The 21,715-nt window shown below is 43.9% G+C and overlaps 1 protein-coding gene across 2 annotated transcripts in view; it reads left to right on the top strand.

Moving 5' to 3' along the window:
* IAH1 (isoamyl acetate hydrolyzing esterase 1 (putative)) overlaps window positions 1-21,715 on the top strand; it is a 221,250-nt gene that overhangs the window by 146,784 nt on the left and 52,751 nt on the right. For both annotated transcript variants that reach the window (XM_085609177.1, XM_085609176.1), the window contains exons 4-5: window positions 13,147-13,308; window positions 16,007-16,128. In XM_085609177.1, coding sequence (XP_085465303.1) covers window positions 13,147-13,308; window positions 16,007-16,128 — 284 coding nt within the window. The remainder of the gene's footprint in view (window positions 1-13,146; window positions 13,309-16,006; window positions 16,129-21,715) is intronic.

The following is a 21,715-nucleotide window of genomic DNA, read 5'->3' as shown; positions in this document are numbered from 1 at the left end:
GACGGGTGTGCCCATCACCTTCATGCCTATGCTGCTCAGGCCCAGAGGGGACTTCTATCATGTGGTGTGGTCCTGCCCGGTTGTTCAGCTCTTTTGGTCACAGGTCCTCTCCATACTGTCTAGGGTGGTGGGGCAGCAGATCGAGACCTTTGTCGTACCTTCTTTACCCCCCTGCCCTCCCTCCCGTTGTCCATGCCTTCTCACCCTGCCCTCCCCCCAGTTGTCCTGGTGCCTACCTATTGGCTATGCCAATGGTTTTTTTTTTTTCCCGTTAAATATGGTCGGCTGCGTGTCTTGTTGCACGTGGTTCACCCAACTCGTTTTTTATTGATATGCTAAATAATGGCGGCCACACGCAATGAGACGCGTGACTCACCCAACTCGAAACAAGCATTTGCAATACAATAGGTCTCACATTTACACGAGCTTGAGCTATTTGCTTTGTAAACGATAATGCCTTTTATTTATGTTGTGGTTTTTAAAACATAAATAAAAGGCATTGTCATTTACAATCCCAATAGCTTAAACTCGCATAAAGGCGAGACCTGTTGCATTGCAAATGCTTGTTAATAAATGTGTCTCAGTTCAGTAACATAATATGAACATTCTGAAACTGGAGAGCTTTGAACAGCAGGAGATTTCATTGTCAGGTCTGCTATTTTCTTCCTGTTTTCTCGCTCTGTGCTTTCTCTCCTTATGCTACACATTTAGGTTCCAAACCTCATAAGTGCTGGGGGGCAATGGGGCAAGTCAAGCAACACAACATGGTAGGGGGTGGTGGGCAGTTGGGATCTTAGAGCCCGTGCACCAGCTGAACCCTGAAAATCAAAATATTTGCTATGTAAATCATATAACACACATCATGTAAAATCCAAGAAGTTTTTTCAAAATAAAAAAAAAGTGACTTTGATTTTACCCTGTGGAGCATACGATTTACTTGACTAGATATGAGCGGCACTTACAGAAAGTAATTTTTTTTAGCAGATATGAAATAAGGCAGTGACTAAATTTAAATACTCTGATAAAATAGGGTTGCAGGAAGTTCAAATACTGTGCACAATAATACTACCATTGCTACAAGCCGTTGTAAAAAATATGGAGTTTGGGAATTAAAAAAAGAGTTTTTTCTTTTCTAAGCATGCCACTGAATTTCTATAAACACCAAGGGCAAACAGCTCAGCAGCACACAGGAAGAAACAAGCATTTACAATGCAACGGTCTCGGCATTGTTAAAGTTAGAGCTATTGGCATTGCTCATGACAATGCCGTTTCTTTAAATGTTTCAAAAACAAAAACATAAACAAAAATAATGTCATGAGCAATGCCAATAGCTCTAACTTTACCAATGCCGAGACCATTGCATTGTAAATGCTTGTTTGTTTTACCACCCCCCCCCCCCTTTCCCATCTCCTTTTCTCCCTTCTCCACCCCCATTGTTGCATTGTATAGCACCAATTGTTCTATTCTCTGCTATAATGTACCTGTGTTGTGAAACTTACTTTAATAAAAACTGACGACACAAAAAAGGAAAAAAAAAGACAGTCACTTACAAGAAAATCTGGGCCTACATGAAACTCTAGAGGATGGGCTGCTCCCCACGGACCCTCTTTGGAAAGGGCGCCTTTCACCAGACATGGTGTTCCTGTGCCACTTCTGATGCTCATTACTTTAAAGCAATTCTCCCTGTACACGAGCTGCTCCATTAACAGGGGTAATAGTTACATTAACATCCTAGTCAAAGTAACACTACTGTGCAGGCTTAACTAGACAGTGTGAACAGACAATTTATTAAAACGTGCACTTCTCTTTACTAGAAAAATTATACAGATAAACCCCCTTAGAGATGCGAGAGGGATATTACACAAATGTAACATCAGCTCATTCAAGATGACCTCATAGATTCCTCATTACATGCACCGGACATGAGCTCTATAGTTGCCCTTCGTATTATTAGTTGAACTAGAAGTACCACTAAATTGGGTAAAAACAACTGCCCTTTACAAAACTTAACATCAAACCTGCAGTAGTGCAACACATTATCACTGTTTATAATAGTCTGGTTGATGAATGCTCCCTCGCATAATTTACTGCATTCCACTAGCCGCTGTCCTGCACGGCTGCAGCTATCAGCTTTTACTGGCCCTCGACAGCTCATGACTACCTGTCACAAACCCACGGAAGCAGTCGCCTTTGATCAGCCGCAAAATAGTCGCCATCTTTGAATGAGGTCTAGACGCTCATCTGCAGCCGCCAGCAGTAATCTCCCAGCACCACGCCTTTGCCATATGTGAACACTGCCTCACACCCCGATATTTAGGGTCACCCTCAGTTTTTGATATTTCCATAGCAGCACCATAAGGTGGACTACTACTTCCATCTTTAAAAAAAAAAATACTGAATGTGTACAGGTTGGAGAAAAATAGAGTTAAAAATGAATTTGTATTCAGTAAAGAGCAGCCAGTGCGAGATGAATGAACTTTCCTGACATCATAAAAGGTTCTGTTGATGCGGTGGCTGCTTATAGCTCCCACATCAACTCATCCTCCCACCTCAGCATCCCGAGTCTCTTCTATGCCAGTATCAGCATGGGGCACAGCAGAATTTTCTCGTGCTAGGCATGTGTATTTAAAGTTTTAAACACCATTGTAGGGAGGACAGAGTTACTGCTATGAGACGGAGTTAATTCAAGGCAATTCCATAGTGTCAATAAGTGTAAGGCAGCTCTTAAAAACAGAATAACTTCCTTTCGCAACATAAAATTGTACAATGAAATCCTATGTGCACACAGCGTGACTGTGTGTGAAATTGCAATATTTCCTCTGTCGGTTTGTGTACAGAAACCATCGAAAGCGGCCTTCTGCTTCCTCCTCTTGCTGTAACGTGTCCAAAGCGAGGCATTTAAGGGGTCAGGCTCCGAGATGCCAATGTGGACTCACTCGAGCGTGGGCTTGGACACCGTGCCCAGCTGCAGATGTGTCCGGACGAGCCAGCTCCTCTTCCCCCACTTGACCAACCTGTGGTATAGCGAGAGACCACTCGGATTAGGCCCCTGTTAAGAATGTGCTCACACTTGAATGAAGCAGAAAGTTCCTTTAATTAGCATAAACCAACACATGCTCCAGAAGGGAGGAGCGAATTACGACTTGCACTGTCGGCGATCAGCTGTCAACTGTCAGTGCTACAGTTGGACAGCTGATGACCTCACAAGTATGGTGTCCGCGCAGGGACACACAGTGGCAAACTGGAACGGTGTCCCAAGTGGGACATAAGAGGAACGTAACACATCTTCCCCCCTTTAAATCAACGTAAAAGTCAGGGAGCTATGGAAGAGTTGACAGGTCTAAGTTAGGTAAGTTTCATTCACAAACAAAGTCCTTGAGCTTCATGGGCGCCCCCAACAACCTTCCCGCACGTGTTCTGCGGACTTGTGGTGAATCTCCTTCAAGAGGTGTGGGTGGTAACTTGCGCCTGTTTTCCTTAATGGCCTGAGTGTCTTTAGTCGTATCTGATGGATCCATGGTGGTTCCTGTACCGCTTCTTTCCACAGTCACGGGTGTTGAAGGGAACTCATAGTCAGACTCGTCGTCTGAAAAGTCCATGGATGTTTTGTTGTCTTTGGAGGCAGCACCTAGATTATCCCTGTAGTTTTCCGGAACAGGATCCTTATTGGACTCAGCTTCGGGTTTTGCTGGATACTTGTACGCTGACAGTGCTGAAAAATGCCACACTCTTCCATCGCTCAAGCGAGCTGAGTTGCTATAAATGTCCCGTACTGACAAGGGTGGGGTATATCTATTCTGCATTTTCCCCACGTGACCACTCCTTCTTACCTTTACAAGATCACCCACCTTGATTTCTACTTGCTTGCATCCGTGCTTTTTGTCATAGAAATCTTTTGTTTTGTGCTGGGCTCGCTTAAGTCTCTCTTGGATTTCTCTTGCTGACCACTCCACTCTTTTGGCAGCATTTATCCACCCCACATTGTCTTTAGATAGTGGCGTTCTGCCGCGCATAAGTTCAAATGGGCTATAACCCGTGGTGTCACTTGGTGTAATGCGGTAAGCCCATACAGTTTTCAACACTTCTTGTTTCCAGTCGAGGTTATTGTTCGCTGCCAGTTTGATGGTCCCCTTCAACACTCTATTAAATCTTTCAACTGCACCATTGGCAGCGGGGTGATACACAGATGTGGTTTTATGTTTTATATTATGTTTTTGTATATAATTTTGGAAAATGTGAGACATGAATTGTGCCCCATTGTCACTAATAATTTGCTTGGGTAGACCTTCCCTTGTGAATGTCTCGTCCATGAATTTGACAAGGTTGTACGCATCTGGCTTACTGGTTATTTTTACTTCCGGCCATTTGCTGAAGTGATCCTTAATTACTATTACATACCATTGTTCCTGCGCTTCCGTGATGGGTCCCATCACATCAATGCCAATTCTTTCCCATGGCATGGCGGGTGAAGCTATGGGTTGTAATGGTGGTCTAAATGGAACTTGTGATTTATCTGCGTCCATGCATAGCTTGCATTCTCTGATCACCCTTTCAACGTCTTTGCTCACGCCTGGCCACCAGTACATATTTTTCACTCTGCTCTTAGTCTTGGCAATACCCAGATGCCCTTCATGGCATATGTTGAGAATTTTGGTACGTAAAGACTCCGGTGGTACGAATCTTCCGTTTCTGATAAAAAATCCGTCCTCCTGGCACAATTCATTCTTGACTTCCCAAAAATGTTTCAGTTTTTCTTGTAGCCTATTCTTTGCTGGCCACCCCTTATTAATTTTTTCCATCACTTGAACGATGGTGTCATCTTTGCTCTGTTCAGCGAACCATTCGTCTTTTTCCAACCGGCTGTCCTCATCAAAAATTCTAGCAATGCACATTTCTTCATTTTCCTCTTCAGTCTGCCCCCTGTTCTTCAAAGGCATTCTGCTGAGATAGTCAGCCACGACATTCTTCACACCTGGTATGTAATGCACCTTGTACACGAAGTCAAACAGGCGCACAGACATTCTCGCCAACCTTGAGGACGCAGTGTATAATCCCTTGGTTGTCAGCACTTTGACTAAAGGCTTGTGATCAGTGCAGAGGTGGACCATCCTTCCCCAGATATACTGCCGGAAATGCTCCAATGCCCATACACACGCGAGTGCCTCACGTTCAATGACGGAATACTTTTCCTCCGCTGGAGTTAGTGATCGTGAAGCGAAAGCCACAGTATTCTCATTGCCCTTGGAATCTTTTTGGGTTAGAACAGCGCCAATACCCTTGTTACTGGCATCAGTTGTCAAATAGTTTTGCAAGGTCGAATCGTATCCTTGCAACGGTAAAGCCGTGCACATGTCGTTCTTGAGGTTTTGAAAAGCAGTTTCACAGTCCTTGCTCCATTCAAACCTGTTCTTAGTTTTGAGCAGTTGTCTTAGATCGTATGTTTTCAATGCAAAGTTTTTGATGAATTTGGAGTAAAACTCCACCAGACCTAAGAACGATCTTACTTCATCCTTGTTGGATGGAATGGGGGAATCCTTAATTGCCTGTAACAATTCCATTTTTGGGCTAATACCTTCACCTGTTATCTTATGGCCCAGGTAATTTACAGATTTACATGCAAATTTGCACTTGGAATGTTCTGCAGTGAGACCTTTACTTTCCAGGATTTCGAGGACTTGCTCAACTCTCACATCGTGTTCTTCCTTGGTCTTACCCATAATCAGGATATCATCCTGAAATAGTAAAATTCCTTTAATTCCTTTGAAGACATGGTTCATAAGTCTTTGAAACATAGCTGCCGCTGAGGCCAAACCAAAAGGTACTCGGGTGAACCTGAAACAGCCATGTGGAGTAATGAACGTCGTCAATGACCTGCTGTCACGATGTAGTGGCACTTGGTGGTATGCAGACTTCAAGTCCACCGTTGAAAACCACTTTATACCCTTGGTTGCAGCCAACATTTCGTTTATTTTGGGAAGTGGGTACTGTTCTACAATGATATTTTGATTGAGGTCTCTCAAATCGACGCAGAGCCTCAATTTTCCGTTGGCTCGTTTGGCAATGACCAATGGGGCGACCCACTCAGAAGCATCGATTCTTTCAATAATTCCCTCGTTCAGGAGTTGGTCCAATTGAGATTCAACCTCCTCTCTGATGGCAAAAGGGATATTTCTCGATTTATGTATCACAGGTGTGTTAATGGGTTTAAGTTGTATCTTATGTTGATATCCCTTGAGCTCACCTACAGTCCCACTAAATACCTTGGGGTATTTCTTTAGCAAAGAGTCTGCGTAATTCATGTCATCAAAAAGGCTTAGAACGGGATCCTCTCTACTCGGATCAAGGATGATTCCCAAACTTCCCTGATCCATCCACCCCAATACAGATGGACCAACTTCAGAGACATACAGTTTACTGTCGGATTCGCGACTTTTATATTTGAAATTTAGTCTCTTGTAACCACAAACCTCAATTGGCTCTCCAGTAAATGACCTTATTTTTATGTCTGGTTTCTCTAGGTCATTTCCCAGTTTAGATTCGAACTTATCCTTCCATACTTGCTTGTTGACTATGGTGTATGGAGATCCGGAATCTGCCACAATGTCAATATTTATTCCTCCAATAGTCATGTGACATATGGGTTTTCTTGTTCTGGTTATTTTTCCTGTGGTGTTTATTACATCTACGTACTCGCCCTTTTCTTCTTCAATGCATAGTACATACATGTTAACGTCATCATGTTCATCTTCACTGTCGCTTGAGTTCCCACTGTACTCAATCATTTTAATTTTTTGCGGTTTTCTTTTATTACAAGCTTTCACATAATGCCCTTTAACCCCGCAATGTGTGCATTTACTTTCTTTGGCTGGACATTTGGGATCATTGGCCAAGTGAGATGGGCTCAAACATCGATAACAATGAAATTCAGTTTTGGTATCATTTTTCTTGTACACTTTTCTATAGTTTTTTTGATGTACATTGGTTTTGTTATAGATCTTTTTATCAACCACCTTCCCCACGACGTCACTTTTATTTTTCTCTTTCGTCTCTGCCAGAACTGCCTTGGCGCAACGCCCTGTAAGTTCTGCCTTTCTGGCTATATCAATTATGTTTTGTAGAGGATACTCTCCCTTAGCCCACAGATTGTCTTGTATGTTGGAGTTAGATCCTTGCATTACAATCTGATCACGTATAAGTTCATCATGTAGGTCCCCGAAACGACAATTTAGTGCTAGGTTTTTCAATACAGACACATAGTCGTCAATAGATTCATTGTCACCTTGTTTTCGGTGGAAAAATTTGTATCTGTCCACACCGACGCATACTCTGGGTTTATAGTACGTATTGAGGTCGTCAATGGCATTAAGGAAAACGTCGCTTTCATTTTCGGCCCTAATCCTTTTGTTTATAGCATTATACACTTTTATGCCACCAGCCCCCAATGAATGCATAAGTAATTTATACTTCCTTTCAGGCTTGACTTCGTCATCTTCCTCCAGCGTGGATATGTAGTTTAAAAAGTAATCTCTCCACTCTTCCCATTTGAGAACTGGTTCATCCCCTGCTCTTAAAAATGTCTCTGGTGGTGCGAGATTCCACACGTATCCAGAAGCCATGGCAAAGGGTTATGTAAAAAAAAAATTTGTAAGAGTACAATGGTGAAATGAGGAAAGTACACTTAATGGAATAGTGAGGGTGATAGTCATAGAAGGCGAGGAGGAGAATATTTTGTAAGCTGAAGGGCGTGGAAAGTCACGTATCTGTAAACCCCAAGGGAGTGAGAAAGGTAAAAACTGCCCACAAGATGCCTGTATTATGATCAATGTTATGTTATTATATTATTTTTTTGAATGTCTTACTGGAGTTGAAGTCCCCAGGAAAATCCTGATACACCGTGTGGTCTTCTCTTGAGCACGCGCTGCACCGGTGCTGGTTTGTGTGCTTAGTTCGTTGCGCGCGTTGAAATTGACCGGTGAAAGGAAGATTGAAGCTTGAACGTCGTGGCGGTCGTCAGCAGGAAAGACTAGACCGCTAAAAGCTGGAAGTAGGATTTTCCAAGATGGCGGCGCGTATCACGTAGGAGCGTGATGACGCGCAAAGCAGCTGAGGATCGAGTCAGGTGAAATTGACAGTTGGCGGGTGGCAGTTCAGGTGACAGTTGTAGCGGTTGGAGAAACCGTTGGATGTCATTCAGAGGAACGAAGGTTTTTCTTACTAACAGCCACTGCACAATAGTCAATTCATAATGTTTGAAATCGCCACAGGAATATTTCTGTAGATATATTTTTTTTTATATTTAGCCAGAAACGTTAAAAGGAGAATGTTCACCTCAGCTGGAACGGATGTTCTTGAAGAGATTAGTTAACACTCCGCTTGGCACGAAGATTGAAAACGAAGTTCAGTGAAACTGAATGCAAGTGCCTTATATTCCGGGTGAAGTCCAGTTGAAGTTCACGAATAAGAAAATCCGACTGAAGAAAGTGCAAGTCTCTTGTTTAGGAAAGATAAATTTTCTTCCTCTGTACAGCGAACGTGGGTTCCGTGTTGGCACTCGTCGCCAAGTTGTTAAGAATGTGCTCACACTTGAATGAAGCAGAAAGTTCCTTTAATTAGCATAAACCAACACATGCTCCAGAAGGGAGGAGCGAATTACGACTTGCACTGTCGGCGATCAGCTGTCAACTGTCAGTGCTACAGTTGGACAGCTGATGACCTCACAAGTATGGTGTCCGCGCAGGGACACACAGTGGCAAACTGGAACGGTGTCCCAAGTGGGACATAAGAGGAACGTAACAGCCCCCCAGCTAAAAGGTAGGGGTGGTTAGAAATCTGGTGTGATGTGCTACAAAAACGCTTTTGCCCAAATAAACATTTCTGGCTGTGTACCGTGTCTGCGTGTGTACGCATACGCCATACACACACGTGCGCTTTAAGGCGGAAGTCTTTCCATATGTCCGAAAAATGTATTGTCATCTTCCCTCGCACGTTGGTGGGTTTGTTTATTAGAGGCAGCACACAAGTGTGCACAGGGGAAAGGGGAGTCCGCTTCTGAATGCTCCGATCCCACAAAGATTGCGTGCAAGACGCACAACTAAAAAAATCAGACAGTTGCACATACTCACTTGCGTGCCGCGCCCGAGTGTCCTTTTCGGATTCGGGGGCGTGTTTGTCTTTTCTCTCCTCCAGCTATTGGCTGGAGGAGAGAATGAGACTTTCTTTAAAAAACACGCCCCCCGATCCGAAATGGACGGGGCATGATTGGAGTGACGGGACCTCTTCTCCAATGGCTGGCCAGCATTTACGAGGCCAGCCAATGGAGAACAGGGCAGAAGAGGGGCGGGTTCAAGCCCCTCTTCTCCCAAGTCATTAAATCTCTGGACTTCCGGTCTGCCGACCGGATGGTCCCGAGACCTAAAAAAGGTAGTGCTGCTCCGTGACCACCAGCCCGGACTCCCTGCCTGCTGTTTGCAGACACCAAACATTGGTTTGGTGCTTTTCTGGGATAGCAGTAGCTACCTGAGCTTTCTCTACAAGCGCTAAGAGACCTGCAGGTGATTATGTGCTACATAAGCTACAATTAACATAACATAACCAGCCCAGTCCTTAGCAATAGCAAGTCTTGTCACTGAGCTGTACCAGGCTGAAAGTTTCCCTCCTTCCACAGCATTTGATGGCAGTTTGCGTACAACATTCACACCTCTGTACTCCCAACTCACTCACCTAAACTCAGACGAGAGGTCCGAGCTGTCCGGAGTGTCGATGAGCTGTGACATTAATAAGGCACATTACAGTACTGCACTGAGATGTACTTATTAAAAGTGATAGTTTTGCCTGGCTGGCATTTTGAAATCACATATTTGAAAGTGCTTTCGTGTGCGCTAATAAATAAATGAAAAGTTTTGGTGAAATAAAATATTTGGCCGAGCACACATTGTGATTGCAGAAGCCACAATTTATCCAGATGTTCTTGTTTTCACTTTGTACATCTCAGTCAGGAAATAGGTGTCTTTCCTTATGTTAAGGCTCTGTAAGCCGAGCGCCTCACATGAGCACTAGTTACATTACACAAGCAAACAAGAACTGTTTATAGGCATGGGGAGATTAAGCGATGTGCCCATCATAACAGGATGTTAAACGGACGCAGAAGGGAGGGAGACATGGGCACAAATCAGATCATATTTCTGCAAAAGAAGACATTCGACGGGGAAACCAATCGATTTTAAGTGCCCTCGAGAGACCCCTGGGACCATCTGTATTCATTCACCGCTGAAGTAGAGGCCAGCTTTGGCCTGGAAACCCAGCAGTAACGAAGCAAAGAAACACACTAATCGAAAGTAGTTCAGTGGCTGCTGCTCACTGCTATACACAAAGGATCCACCACGCACCCAGCACTCCCACTCCCACTCCCCTCCCACCCCCCTCCGCTCTTCTCCCCACCTGAGAGGGGATGCTTCCAAAACACACCAAAGATGCCTAAAGTAAAAGAAATAAAACGAAAATCATGCAGCAAACAGCTTCCCGCATGAGGATTGCAGGAGTGCATTGTACCCCTTGAAACTGCTTCTAGTTTCTCAGGCACAACACGAACGAGGGTAGGTCGAGGGGACGGGGGTTGAGACAGGGTGTGGGGGAGTTTATGAAACGAGGAGTTGGCGGGTGGGGGTGTTGAAAAAATAGGCTGCAGCAGAGGTGAAAAATACAAGCACTCATGTGGAGTGCTAGAACACAAATAGAAAAGTAGCTCCAAAAATTAGAGCAGCGGATGGACACCAGTATTTGGTCCATGCTCCAGGGCAGGGCCAAGCACAAGGAGAGGAAATCACGTAGGCATGCCTTTACAAACTGAAATGAAGGAACTGATAGCAACGGTGCTGGAAACAAATGAAAAACTGTGGGTGGGCTATAAACCCACAATGTGTCTCAAAGAGACAGCACATGCGTTGTATAGCCAAGACCTAAAATTAGCACAGGGCTATTTGTGAATGAAGCAGCATTAGTGAGAGCCTCCTTTTCAATCCCTCAGAAGACTCAAGCATATTTACCTCCTCTGGGCTAATTACATGCCGGATCTTCTTCCCAGCTGAGGGCCTTGATCTTTTTAGGTCTCGCCTGACCCAGCGCATGCGCTGGTCTGGCGAGACATTTTGTGAGGGCTCCAAAAAGTGCTACCAGGCCAGCCTAGACCTACAGTGCATGTGCGCGGGCGCGCGCGTCGCGCTTTACCGCTATTACTTTCACTTTCGCGGCCGCTTTGATGTTCTCCGTGAGGCTTCAATAGATTGCAGCAGTTAAAACAAACATTGGCATAGCCAATAGGTCTCGCTTTCGGGACCTTATAAGTGTTTAGTTATGCAACTGTTGCATGGCTAAACACTTATAAGGTCCCAAAGGCGAGACCTATTGGCTATGCCAATGCTTGTTTTTCTTGCAGTGCAGCCCACAAAGGAACTTAATATTTTACACACTCTAGACTTTCTAAAATACATGCATCTACAACAAAGGCTCCCCTGGTTTCTGAAGTGACAGGCACGCTCCATGAAAGACTCTGGGTGCTTCAGGGTAGCACACCCTGGAGGGAAAATAGTTTACAGGTGTCTCTAAACTTCCAGCAGGAGATAAGTTCATAGGAAAGTCGCAAATGTCTTTAGGTCTGGATTGCACAGGATACAGGTCTAAGTAACAGTCTAACTGTAGTTTAGTTATATGCTTATCAATTGAAAATTTCAAATTAGAGACAAAATGTCACCCACTCTCAGCAGAGAAAAGTGTGAAATAACAGCTAGGACCTATAACAGAAGGCACACAGAAACAGTAGAGTGCTGGAGACCTTGGCAGATCAACATTGTGATGAAAGGCAGTAGCAGTAATAAACATAGTGGAGCCTTCTCATTGCTGGGAGGTGATGCGCTCATACTATACTTTATTCATCTTATTGCACCCCAAAGCTGCCTTGCGGTAGTTTCTTTATAGCACACATGCATTGTCTTTACTGAACAGCACTTTGAATGAAAGATCATGCCCTCTATGGATGAAGGTTTGGTACAAGGCAGAATGTTAGTAAAACAGAAACAGCAAAGGCGATGTGGAAAGTACTTGAACGAAACGTAAGCTCTGAAAGTTACAATGGGTCATTTATAGATGCTCAATCTATGGAAAATGTGCATCATTTTATTCATATCAGATGTTGGGCATGTGGAGACTAGCACTACCTTTAGCTACACTTATGGAAGCTTGCATTAATCGATACTGGTCATAATAAGGCAGGTTATTATACATGTTGCTACTAGTCCAGTAGAATTGGGATTTACATGTAGTTGGGCGTATGTACTCAACCTATACCTTTATTGGGCGAGTGGGGACTGCCCATCCCTGTTGTTGGGCAAGCGGGGCATGGCTATACATGTTCTAGAGCATTTAGAGTCTGGTAGTAACCGTTGGTAAATATACGAAGGCTCTTCTTACTTATTAAAAGGAATGCGATGTCTCACCATACATGTTACTGCAAGTGGCTGCGGGTCATACATGTATTTCGTTTTTTGCCTGTGGACTGTATAGGCTTATGGAAACTAGCACTACTTGCTGGATTATGTGGCAACTGGCATTAATTATTGGTGTGTTACTGGTTAAATGTGCTTTAAAATGCCCCATTTGTTGACCTTCTTCAAAAATTCCTTAAGGGAGAGCTTCAAACCTTCATAAATCTGTATTTATATCTTCGCATGTTTTCACCGGTTTTACTTGACAAAGCTATTTGTCCCTAATATTCCTTCTGAAAGAACCTCCAACCTTTCTGACCACCCTTATGGTTTTTAAATTCTTTTATGTTTTACCAATTTTACCAATCTTTTTGGTCCAATGGCCTTTAAGATGTATAAATGGGCACTAGTTTTCCTAAAAGATCTTTGGTGAAATGCATCTTTAGCTAAAATCCTTCTGTACCCCTCGAGCCGCAGTTTGGAATCCCAATAGGGTCTAATCAACTTTTTGATCCCACAGTAATCATAATGGAGTCGAGTAATTCCAAACTGAAGTGGGCTTTGTTCCGTGTCTAAAAACACTGTGAGCCGAGATTTTTCTGTGGCTTGTGCTTTGCCTTTGTTTTTCCATAATAATGATGATTTGTGTATCTTTCTCCTCCTTCCACAGAAGAAAACCCTCGACAGCATATCCCGCTGGAGGAATATGTTGATAACTTGAAGACTATGATAAACTATTTGAGGACTGTCAATATCACAGAAGATAAAATCATTTTGATAGCTCCACCTCCACTCGAGGAGTCTGCATGGGAGAAATGGTGTTTAGAAAAAGGTAAAAAGCCATCTCCTTTCACTCTAAACTTTTTTTCCATGAATAAAATGACCACTATAGTATCTCAATGTCTGCCTCAACAAATAAATCATATATCATCATATACATTCATCTCCCAGTAAAAAGGGAAAGAACTAAATATGAAGAAAGTTTTTGCTTTTCGAGGTGAGGCACTATTTTTCTTGTGTATCCTTTATTTTTAAATAATGTCCCAGTCATCCAGTGAGAAGGAAGCCCGGAGGACTTAGAATCATTAAACGTGTAGCTGAGTGTTGATTGACATTGGGCCATCATGATTGAAGGATCTCACTGTCAAGCAGGTGTACAATTTTACTTTGGCAGGTCTGATACTTTTGGTTTGGTCAAGAAGCTAGGAGGTAAGATTGTTTAATGCACATTTATATACAGTTTACGTACTTGGAGTTGCACTTGGGCAGTCCCAGGGCAACCAAAGTTCATATTTCTCAGCCAATTAGACCTTGACTGAACTTTTAGTGAACAGCATGGGAGTAATGTTTTGACTACCACTCTAAAGTTGTTAAAATTAGAGCAGAGAGCCGAGTTGGCTTTTAAATTAATATTCTCCCTTGTCCAACTATTTAAATTGGTTTATAGCAGATTAGAACATTGGAACATTGGCAGCTCCATTGAAGACAATGGAGCGCTCCGGGCTAATACTGGCCGGTATAAGCCCGGAGCACCAACATTCCAATGTGTCTTTGTTCACAGCTCTGGCTGTGAACAAAGACTTCAGGGAGCCTGAGGGGATTTCAATCCCCTCGCGCTCCCTGAAGGGCTTTGTTTTGGTAGAACATTCTGCCCTCTAGTGGCAGAATGTTCTAATAGCCTTATAGCCCTTCGTAGCAGGGCTATACCGCTGTTAATGGCCCGCTGCTGTTGTTAAAGTCCCTCGCCTTCGGCTCGGGCCTTTAACGCTGCAGCGGGCCATTAACAGCCGGTATAGCCCGCTACGGCGGGCTATAAGGCTATAATAATCCCCCATTGGAAACGGAATCAATCTGCTTTTCATATTACCCTAAAACAGTGCCGATCTAAACCCAGATGAAAAAATTGACTTCTGGGAATCCATTCTTGAGAAGAATTTCTCTTGGACTGATTGTCGTGAAATTTTTCAAATGACTGGCATATGCCATGTTGTCAATATCAAGTTGATGAATTATTTTAATATAAAAAACTCTTTGATCTTGTTGATGTTTTTTTTTCAGTGTGTATGGTCAACGTTTTTTTATTTTTATAATTTCTTCTTTCTGAACATTATTTAACTTCTCAATTGCTTAAAATGGTATTCTACTGAGTCTTCCATCTAACAACACTTTTTGCAGGTTTCAATTCCGAGCTTGTTTCTGCAACCAAACCATGAGTCAACTGTACCTTAGGGAGGGTGTGTATGACCTTTGTTTGTGAACAGGTTGTGTCTGGATTTGGTAGAAGGTTGTGTGTGTATTTATTTAATTGTGAGTTTTATATAGTGCAAACATGACCCGAAGGTATCAGAGCGCTTCACAGAGTAAGCACAACCGTAATAACATGAGGTACATAGAGAGTGCAAAGAAATATAAATATAGTAATGGTTAAAATGCAAACTAGGTACAGTATCACGCATAATGTCTTTGTCTCACTCCACTATCAGCCCAGCCAGTTCCTGACACCACTCTTCGAGAAGCCCTTGAAAAATCATGAATCCTATGAATCACGGCATCTAGGATGAAGACCGGTTTTATTCAGAAATACAATTTGAGCATTACACTGATCCAAGTACCACTACCCTTGGATAGTGTTGTATCCTTCTTTCGGACCAGTACAAACAAACAAAATATATTGCCATGTAGACTTTGCTGTGAAACAGTGTGACTCAAGGAAGATACCGGATGATATAGCCTTCTTTTATAAAATATACATATCAGTCAGCAACAAAAAACGTGTGTAACACTCACAATATCCCCAATATAGCCTTTTAGCCCACTGCTGATCACTATACTGGTTGTTAAAGTCCCTGAACCTGAGTTACAGTCCTGAGCCACAGGCAGGGGCCTATAACGAGGGTGAAGGCCTTTAACAACAGGTATAGCATAAGGCAGAAGTGCTATAACGCTATTAGAACAATCAACCCTGCTATAAGGCTATTAAGACAATCAACTCACTAAGGGTAGAGCGTTCTAAATTAAAAAGGGAAAAACACGAAGACAAACATTGGCATGTTGGAGCTCCGGGCGTATTCCAGCCATTATAAGCCCTGAGCCACTCATTGTCTTCAATAGAGCTCTCAACATTCCAATGTTCTAATATAGCCTTATAGCCCGCCATAGCGGGCTATACTGGCCATTAAAAGCCAGCTGAAGAGTTAAAGGCCTGAGCCGGTATAACCCAGCTACAGAGGGCTATAAGGCTATTAGTACATCCTGCCACTAGAGGGCAGAATCTTTTAACAAATAAAACAAAGGCCTCACAGAGCCCAGGGGGTTGAAATCCCTTTGGGGTCCGTGAGGCCTTTGTTCACAGCAACAGCTGTGAACGACAACATTGGAAATGTTGGCACTCCGGGCTTATACCGGCCATTAGAAGCTGGGAGCATTTCATTGTTTTAATGAAGCTCCCAATGTTCTTATCTTTTTTATAGACAAAATGTAACATTGTGGTGCTTAGTTTCCCACTTGAGTTTCCTTTCTTTTTATGCCAGGTTACCCACTAAACCGCTGCAATACTACTGTTGGAGAGTATGCCAAGGCCTGTGTTCAAGTAGCCAACAGCTGCGGAGTCGACGTGCTTGATCTTTGGACACTCATGCAAAAGGAAAATCCGGTATAGTTATGAGATGGGTCATTCATATTTGCTCAGGCAAGATTAGTAGTTGGCATCCAGGACATTTCATCCGATGGCCAGAGTTTAGATTGTCTTGGGTGGCTGTTACCTTGGTTGTTTGAAGCTGAGCCCAGAAGACCTTGTGGAGGGAGTAGAGGTCTTAGTGAATGCTAACACATTTAATAGTATTGTATATACATCTAGTGAGCGATGGGCCAAAGAGTAATTTATCAAAAATACTGTGGTGTCTATTCTATATTTTTGAAATTATTGGAAAGAAAAATGCATTTGAGGTTTTTGTAGCTCTATAAAAAGAGATTGAGAGAAAATAATGTTGGAATAAGGATTACTGTATGAGCGAATTACATTTCATGAGCTTTCAGTAGTCTTTGTAGCCCCTAAAACCACTCTAATATTTATTATAATTGCACCAACTAATGGGTCCACTCATTGGATTCACCAGTAATGAGAAACGTTCGTTTTTTGCAATCCGTGATTCTGTAGCAGTGCCACACAATGATGCTGTGCAGGTGTAAACATAGTGATGCTCATGTTGTTGAGCAACTGCTAAAGAAACAGCATTCTTATCCATAGCAATCCAGTCAACACGCTTAACAGGTTTAGGTATGGCGTTATAAAGGCTTTCACCGATCCCCCTTCATTCATTGGTTTATTATTGTGTCATTTACACGTTTCTTCTGCCCACTGCAACCTATAGCATGGGGCAGTGGGTAGGCCCGCTTCCGCCATCACTGTGAGTGATGGCCTTCAGCCCTTTCATACACACACCATGGCTCCCTTCACTGCCACAGTTGATGAGGACCTGGCATCTTTCCCCAGAATAAATATTTGCAAATGACAAAACAATACACTCACTGCCACACCTATTGGCTTTGCCAATGCTTATTGTTGCTTGCTAAGTAGCTCAGTTAGTGAAAGAGGACGGGGAGGTTGTTTTCTTAACAAAAAGTAGGGGAACTGTTTTTGTTATCTTTCACAAGCCGGATTAGCTCTCTGCGTGTAGTAAGAGATACTCAGATGTTGACTTTAGTGCTCCTTAGGCGCTATACTATAGCCAAACTCGCACTCTGAAAACCGTCATACCATATGCCCCCCTGTGTGAGTATCATCTGCCTTGTGTCAGATACATGGGGTGTAGCTAGTTGCACAGAAGGACAACAGCTAAGCATGTAAGAGCACCTTTGTTGTACCCACTATGTGCATCTTTGGTAAGATGCAAGTGCTGCACCTACCACCAGGTGGCGCAATGACCACCAATCGGGACTAGGCAAACAATCAGTATCACACGAGACATTTGTGAACAAGCATTTGCAATGCAATAGGTCTCGCATTTACGTGAGTTTGAGCTATTGACATTGCAAATAACAATGCCTTTTATTTTTGTTTTAAAAACATAAATAAAAGGCATTGTCATTTATAATGCCAATGGCTTAAACGTGCGTAACTGCGCGACCTATTGCAAATGCTTGTTTTCTGAGGTGGAAGAGCAGATCCCAGGAATATGGAGAGCTTTTCATCCGTGCAAGACTAGATATAAAACAAAATCCACATGTTTGCTGAACAGAAGTGCTGCAGAGGAAGTAACTCCACAAATGCGTTCTGCCTGGCTAGCGGCTCAAGTACAACAATCCAGAATAGTTCGGGTTTTTTTAGGAGGCAGGAGGGGGTGTTCTTTGACGTGTTTCACTCTTCTGTTTGAAGAAACTGACAAGAGACCAAATAAAGCGCAGTATTTTACCGAGCATGCAACTTAATACGGTTTAAATAAAACCGGACATTGGTAAAACGTATAAGAACCCGTTGAATGGAGCACATGCTGCTAGTGTGACGCAGTCCGAGGTGTGTCCAGTGAAGGGGTCCGAGGGGTGCGACCCTTTCAAGGTGGGCAGACGGTCAGCAGAGCCTTCAAAGAGCTCACCTACTTCCATTCTGTCAAGGCCTACTCAGAAAAATAGGGCCCTGTTTATGAAGGCATTTTCCTTTGACTGCATTTGTGCAAACACAAAGCTCAATAGGTCAAGTTTATAGCATTAAAACATAACCTTTCAAGCGCGCACTGGAGGCGGAGTCAGAAAAGAGGTACATTTCTCCACACACCAGTCCGAGGCAAGGGCTTCTCTAGGTGAAGGGTTGCACATGGACTTCCGTGCAAATGAAATAGTGTGCCTTTTTGTTCATACAAAATCATTTACACACCTACGCCCCCCACGTCTACTTTACATGTAACTGGTGCTAAGGGGGCTGTTGTCAACCATTTCTGTTGCAGTTCCCCTGCCAGTGGGGAGGACAGAGACATGAGGACACATCCCAGAGAATAAAGTCCCCAGTAGACAATACTACTGGGGTGGAGAGCGCGTAGTAGGAGGCCAGCAGCTTGTCTGAGCCCGAGAAGGCCGGGAGCGTCCGAAGGTGCGCCAGCGGCTCCTGGGAGGACGGGAAGCACTTGTGGCACGGCCCGCTGGCCGACACCCAGTTGCAGATGTGCAGCTGCGGCTCATTGGGCAGCTTGAAACCGTAAATGCAAAATGAAAATAAATAAAGTGAGCGCGGTGTCCCTATCGGACGCCGCGCTCTTTAAAGTACACCCAGTTGCAGACGTGTGGCTGCGGCTCGTTGGGCAGCATGAAGCCGTAATTGCAAAATAAAAAAAAAAAGTGAGCGCGGTGTCCCTAGCGGGCGCCACGCTCGTTAAAGTAATAAAAAATATACACTTTACAGCGCATAGCGCTGCAGCCGCCGTGGTGCCCATTAGTGTCCATTTCCCGAATAGTGTTTGCTTACCGACATGAAGGAGACAGTGTAATGCCGCAAGTAAACAATAGAGTCCGGATGGGCAGGGCCAAAAGGAGACAGGGCGGTATCAAACAAGCCTCATTTTTAACCAGACGCCAATGTTTAACATAAACGATGATACCAGCCAATAAGACTGATGGGCGGGGCTTCAAGTCCTTTTCTGAAATCTTATCGATTACAATAAGCCCCGCAGAGCGAGGAGCGCATGCGCGCTCCAGCGCTAGGTCTGCAAGACCGAAAAAAGGAATTTGTTTGTTGTGATAATAATGATTTTAGTTCTTTACGTTAATCTATTCCTGATTAAAACATAGCCCCTGTTGTGAGGCATCTAAATGGCCACTCGATTTCTAAAGCAGCGGTTTGTTCTAGATGTACAGTCCAATAGTTCCAGGTGCGGAGAACACACGGCTGTTCTTGTGACTGTCTAATTATGGCACTAACAAAAGGTTCTTCTTCTTTTTGTAAAATAGTTTTATTGCGTTTTGTGTTAAACATTTAGCATAATTGTTGGCGATTATAGTCTAAATACTCAGGCAGTACAGTTTTAAATTAGTATTATTGTTCATTTTCCAGATATTGTCCTCTGTACTAGAAGCAATTAACACAAGTCCTAAAGAAATCTCAAATTGTGAAATAAAAGATTAAAATTAAGAAATTGGTATAAAAATAAGTTGAAAAAAGTTTAGCCGTAGGCGGCGTATTCTGTGCCGGTAACTTTGACGTTTTTCGTTTACTCTTTAAAGTGCCTGGCGGTTGCAACAAAGGTTTATGTGTCTATACCTTTAGCGCCTTAATTTTTTAGATCTCCAAACTAAATTATACACTTCGAGTAACTAAAGTTATGCGGAGGTGGAAGACCACGTATAGCCCTAGCCCTATGCCAGATTCCTCCCTTCGATGGTGGTATGGGAATGATGAATCTTCCCCTCTACTACTTGGCCACCAAACTTATTGTCGTCCATGACTGGTTCACTGGTGGCTGGTCGGACCCGGCTTATCGGACCAAACTCCACACGGTGGACTTTCCGCAAATCCAAGCCTATTTATACGGGGCTCCCATCCCACAGACGATTCCACCTATCATTAGGGTGGTTCTAGTGGCCTGGCGCTCAGCCCTTCGTTACACGGGATGGGACAAGACACTCACCCAACATAGACCTTTGTGGCACGGCATGTGGCTGAGTGAAACATCGTCCCTCGAGGGCTTTCGGCAGTGGGACCGGATCAGGATCTCGTTACTTGGAGATGTCTGGGTGGGTGACCATGTTAGGACCTTCTCGGATCTGCAACACCGTCACTTCCTTCACACCACCCAGTTTTACAGGTATCTCCAGCTCCGTCACGCCTTCACTACACATATTTCATCAGGCACTTCGCTTCCTGAGTTCAGCCCGCTGGAGTCTCAGGTTATGATGGGTGACTTGGGCAGAGGGGGGCGTCTCCCGGATATACCGTTCCCTAGTTAATAAGGGCCCTGCCACCCTGAATTCACTGCGAACCCGATGGGAGGCTTGGGTGGGTCCCCTGGAGGAAGCAGATTGACGCGATGCCCTTAAGGCCCCCAAAACCCTGACCACTTCCTCAAAACTACGTCTCATCCAACTCTATTATCTTCACATGGCCTACCTCACTCCTGCGCGCCTGTATAGGGCAGGGATGCGCGCCTCCCCAGACTGCACACGCTGTGGCCAAGTTCCGGACGATCTCTATCACATGGTTTTGTCCTGCCCTGCCCTTGCCTCATTCTGGTAGGGCGTGGAGTCTGAGCTTACACAGACCCTAGGGTGGCAGATCCCTCACGATCCCATGCGCCTTCTGCTGGGAGTTTTCGATGCACTGGACAGCTCCAGAGCAGAAAAACGCTTCCTGGGTACAGTGGTGGCGGTGGCCAAGCGAGACATCGTGGCGGCCTGGGCTCAGGCCAAACCTCCTACCATATGGAAGTGGCATTGAGGGGTGGATTGGTGTGCGGCTCAAGAAGAACCCCTCTTTGAGGCTCAGGGATGTCCCGAGAAATTTCATAAGATATGGGGCAAATGGTTGAATCTACTGTCTTGAAATATGTGTCTGCTCTTTCTCCTATACTGTTTTATTGCTCTTCTAATGCCGGTACTGACTTGAAAGATGTATATTGTGGCTGGAACTTTTGCTATTTGCTAAAGATGAACTTTGACTTATTGTGCAATTGTCTACAGTTTTTTGTTTGCCTGTTTTCTATAAATGCAAATACATTTGTTTATAAAAAAAAAAGAACAAACAGGAGAGAGTGGTTGCCAGTCAGAGGGTCTAGTGACTTGGGATCTAGAAAGGTAGACACCACGGAAGGGGTCAGGAGGGGAGAGGAGCAGGTGAGAAAGACATCAACATGGTAGGGAAAGGCAGAAGATTACGAAAACAACTTGGCAGGGGAAGAAACAAGCATTTACAACGCAAAAGGTCTCACATTAGTGCTAGTTTGAGGTATTGGCGTTGCAAATAATAATGCAACGCCAATAGCTCATACTTTCAGTAATGTAGGACCTAATGCATTGTAAATGATTGCATAGTGAGCCAGTGCAGTACCGCATGCTGCTCATAGAGCTCCTTAGTGAGCAAGGCACCAGCACTGCTTGTCTAGGTGCAGCACCACAAGTCACTCCTAGAGGTCCCTAGTGAGCATCATAAACTTTGAAGATATGGTAAATCCACCCTACCCATAATGCATTGCATGCAAGACGGCACCACGAGTACATTCAAATAGCTATGTTTATATATACAATTAGTAGCTTAAAAT

The sequence above is a fragment of the Triturus cristatus genome, chromosome 6, assembly GCF_964204655.1.
Source record: "Triturus cristatus chromosome 6, aTriCri1.1, whole genome shotgun sequence".
Classification (NCBI taxonomy): Eukaryota; Metazoa; Chordata; class Amphibia; order Caudata; family Salamandridae; genus Triturus; species Triturus cristatus.
Note: the sequence above shows the minus strand (reverse complement) of the source record. Positions and strands in the feature narration are given on the sequence as shown.